At 42.2% G+C, this 4,545-nt stretch overlaps 1 protein-coding gene across 1 annotated transcript; it reads left to right on the top strand.

Annotated features, from left to right (window-relative positions):
- Positions 1–656: 656 nt before the first annotated feature.
- On the top strand, positions 657–4,248 carry LOC101852988. Its single transcript, XM_005092288.3, has 4 exons — positions 657–1,244; positions 1,667–1,864; positions 3,947–4,063; positions 4,117–4,248. Exons 1-4 carry the CDS (start codon positions 657–659, stop codon positions 4,246–4,248), a joined length of 1,035 nt encoding a protein of 344 aa, XP_005092345.2.
- Positions 4,249–4,545: the final 297 nt, after the last annotated feature.

Raw genomic sequence — 4,545 nt, 5'->3', positions numbered from 1 at the left:
CTTCTTCTTCTTCTTCTTCTTCTTCTTCTTCTTCTTCTTCTTCTTCTTCTTCTCTAGATGTGTGCCTAGAGTCTTTTAGACGAAGAGTATTTATTTCCAAAGCTCCAACTGTACTTCTAACCACACGAAAGCATTGTCACACGGCGGTCACTTTAATTATTGGAATTTCTGGCTTTTGTTACGCTTTATAATATCTCATAGACGTGGTAGCGTATGAGAGCAGATTTGAACATCTTGAAGTTTTCCGTTAATATCTAACAATTAATCGTAACTTTACTTTAAAGGCTGAATCACGCTTTAATAAGTATAAAGTGATGGACGTTGGTGTAATCCGCTGATGGCGACTATAAAGAGATTCCCATTAGACAAGATGGGTTATTATTTGTTGTTCACTGAAGAATCCCTAGAATAACAGAATGGAGAAGAGCTGTCTTTCTGAACTTTTGATGACATGACTGGGAGCAGATAATATTCCTTCAGACATATTTGGGAAGTTATGGCAGAATGGTTTTTGATTCTGTTAAAATTTGTTCTAAAGTGTTTATTGTTCGCATCATATTTTCTTAACTGGATGCCCTTTCTCAATTTTTCATGTAGATATCCTGGTAAAGCTTTCTAAAGACATTTCGATCAAAGTAAAGCACTGCACAAGAAGAATGGACCTTCTGTGGATACTAGCGAAGCTCATTCTGGCAGCCGCACTGTTACTATCCTCCCATGCCTCTGTCCTGGAGGTAACAATACCAGAGGTCGAAATAGGGAAAACGGCCAATGTGTCACTGAAATGCTCCACCCGTTATCCCCAAAACGTAATTTCTGAAATTCTGGCTATTAGAATACTGAAATGGGGTCATGATGAGTGGAACAGAGTGGCAGAACTTCGCGGTGGAGAAACAGAAATCAGACAAAAACCCGAAAATGTCTTAGCTGAGGGTAGTGTAACCTCTGCCACTGACAGCTTTCTGCACCTGACATGGCGTGTGGCGACCAACAACACTATGGGCCAATACCGCTGTGATGTCATCGGCTATACTTTCCTAGAAAATGTCTCTTGGCATAAAAGCCTTTCAGTTTTTATCACAAGTAAAAGGGAGATAGATATCCTGACCCAAACGGTGGAAAAGTACAAAATAGATGGTCTTTACCGCCTGCGCTTACAGAGACAGGTCATTTTGGAAAATCTGACGACGACTGTAGAAGCGCTTGAGGCGAGTTTCGAAAACAAGTTGAAAAAGCAGCAACAGGTGAGAATCTCTCTCAAGACTCAAAGTATTCTTTTCCCTGTCTCACGAGTAAACATTTACCCAGGTATAGCTTATTTAAAATTAAGACAGAAATACACTGCTCTTCGGTGTAAAGAAAAGTGTTCCAAGAATGTTCGTGTTATTTTGATAAAGTGGGCTGATCTATGATTATCTTTGAAGAATTCTTAAAAGCGTTCTGCAGCCTACTTGATAGAATAATAGATGGTTGTTGGGGGGGGGGGGTAACGATATTATCATTGGTCAATACTGTTGCGGTGTCGTTTACTTTGTTTGCAGTGAGAATGCCAAGTGGTAAGAACACCTGCTGATGTTTATAACTTTTAATAACCTTTTTGTTTACTAGGAGAATGTCTTGTTGCACAAACGACTTTATAACCTTTTAACATGCTGTTATGTAACAGGTATTGAGCTATAACCTGGAGGAGAGCAAGAGAGAGTGTCTGGAGCAAAAACAAGACATGCTCAAAACCTTGAAAGCAATGGTAGAGGAGAGAAAAGGAGAGGGCCTTCGTCGAATGCTCTCACAGAAACAAGACATCCTGGAGGAAACGAAGGCGACTGTGAAGGCTCTGGAGAACAAGTTGAAGAGCCAGCTACAGGTGATATTCTCTCTCAAAGTGCAGTTGAGCCTGCTCTTACGGACACCTGTCTACGGCAATGGCCAGTACAAACAACTACTTCCCTCTCCCCAACCCCAACCCCCTTCCTCTTGCATTTCTTCTAGATTCTATATTATTATGACACTGTCCACGATGTTCGTCTATCTAAGTGTCACGCTTATAATATAATAACCTCTCATATTTGGCCTGTTTGGAGTTTTTTAATTCTGAAATAAAGAGCAGATCCGGCTTAGTAAAAATTGTTCACTTGGACTAAAGAATTATCCAAATATAAAATCAACTGAATGTACCAAAATCCAAGCGTTTGAAAGAGTCAGTTGTTCGAAAGAAACTATTTTCCCCCTCATTTACTCAAATGGCTTTATCTTATGAGCGTGGCCTGAGACAAGGACATTTCTCTTCAACCATGGGTGACCGTCTTAGACAGTTTCCACTGTATTTGCTCCCCAATATTGCCAAGGAAATATTTTTCCGGGAGTTATAGTTCAATAAGTGGTGTCATCGGTCTTGTGGTTAGGCTGTTAGAATTGCAACCGAAAGGTCGTAGGTGTGTGTGTGTGAGGGGGGGGGGGTGGAGCATAATTAGGGAGACGACACTGGTGTTTAGAGGTTTTAAACAAAACTAATTATTCCTTGTTTAGTAAGTGGGTTGTAGTTTGTTTTGTTGGGGGGGTTTTCTTAATTTTCTACTATATTATGCATGGGCCATGCCTTTTGGACAGCCGAGATAGAAATCTCTTAATTTTTTTCTAGAATAAAACAATACATAATTACCAATGGTTATTATTTTAGGACAGACCCAAGTAATTATTGTATCCAAAAACAAATCTGTGGGTCACAAACGGCCCTGGGATATATTTTGCTTGAACAGGGAACAAATTAATTAATTGTCCACCTTTAATCATGTCAGGAAATAAAACTTTCAGATAAACAATAATTTTTCCTCGAGTCTGATCAGTTTCGTACAGTTCTAAACTTGGGGGGGGGATGGAGGGAGGGGTGTGGTTACGGTGTAACAGTAGGCGGAAAAGTGTGTGTTTGGAGGGGGCGGGTTTATAGTCAGTCATTAAACAATTAAGTTCACCAGGGAAATAATATTTGAATTCTAATCTTATTTTCTGCTTTCGGTAAAAGACTTGTTTTAGGTGCTTTTCCGAGCTCTATGGGAGTCTGATATAAGTTGGTATTTCCCACCCAGGGCATGATAGAAAGTGTTTTGAAAATCTATATTTGAAACTGTATGGTCGGTCGATTTATTGGTGCATTTACCCAGTAAAAAGCTCAGTGACTGAATGGGTGATGAACTGAAAAATTGGTCGAGTGACAAACTGGGACATTGACGAAAGATAAACTGGTTAAGTGACCAAATAATGAATTGGTAGATTGACCGAGCATAAACTGGGAAATTTACCAAGTGATCGAAAAACTAAGAAATTGGCCAAGTAATAGACTGTGAGATTGACTGGGTGATGTGGGAAATAAACTGAATGATGAAATGGGAAAATGACCGAGTGATGAAATGGGAAAATGACCGAGTGGTGAACAAGGAAATTAACGGAGTGGTAAGTAGGGGGGTCGACTATCTGCCTGACATTTGAGGTAATACTTCACTGAGACTTGCACTCGTAAGTGGTTGGTAGGACATGCTCAGGTGAGGGTTGCTCTTTTCGCTCTCACAAAGATATATCGTTCTCTCCTCCTTTCTTTTCTTTGTATGTCACTCTCAAGTAACTTCTCTAATCTTCGGCATTACTTATAATTCAAGTGCTATAAAATTCTTACTAATACTAAAAATAAATGAAGCTTCTCTCTCTCTCTCTCTCTCTCTCTCTCTCTCTCTCTCTCTCTCTCTCTCTCTCTCTCTCTCTCTCTCTCTCTCTCTCTCTCTCTCTCTCGCTCGCTCTCTCTCTCTCGCTCTCTCTCTCTCGCTCTCTCTCTCTCTCTCTCTCTCTCTCTCTCTCTCTCTCTCTCTCTCTCTCTCTCTCTCTCTCTCTCTCTGATTTCACCTCGCCAATTCCCACAACCGTTCATCAAACTCTTTCCCTGTGGATTTCTCTCCAGGGCCAGTCGTGTGCTGACGTGCAGGGATTGGGCCCCCGACCAGTGATCCGTCTCTACAACGGTATAAACGTCGTCTGTGACACTGTCACGGATAAGGGAGGCTGGATCGTTATACAGGTTAGATAAGCCTTATTTTGCTGTATTTCATTACATCGTGTGCTGACGTGCAGGGATTGGGCCCCCGACCAGTGATCCGTCTCTACAACGGTATAAACGTCGTCTGTGACACTGTCACGGATAAGGGAGGCTGGATCGAGGGCTGCTGCCCAGGGGCAGAACACGTTAAGGATTGTGGGCAGTGAGCACACCTGCTGCTCCCCCGCGCTCCTCCAGGTCCCACTAGATTTATCTAGTGGTAGTGGCGTGCATCTCGAGCTGTTAGTCCACTTTGATCTGGCAAACCTCTATACTGCTCAAGACCGTTGTGCGTGAGCGAAAAGCCACATCCTTCCCGAGGTGTCACCTGCTAACCTAAACCATGCGGTTCAGGAACCGAACACAACGGATCTAGAGGAGCAAGACCTCGATAAAAAAAACACCAGTCCTGCGGCTCACCGTCTGCCAAAGGGACGCAAGACTGTGGGTCAATCAGCCTTACA

This window comes from Aplysia californica, unplaced genomic scaffold (genome assembly GCF_000002075.1).
Source record: "Aplysia californica isolate F4 #8 unplaced genomic scaffold, AplCal3.0 scaffold00043, whole genome shotgun sequence".
In the NCBI taxonomy this organism is placed as follows: Eukaryota; Metazoa; Mollusca; class Gastropoda; order Aplysiida; family Aplysiidae; genus Aplysia; species Aplysia californica.
Note: the sequence above shows the minus strand (reverse complement) of the source record. Positions and strands in the feature narration are given on the sequence as shown.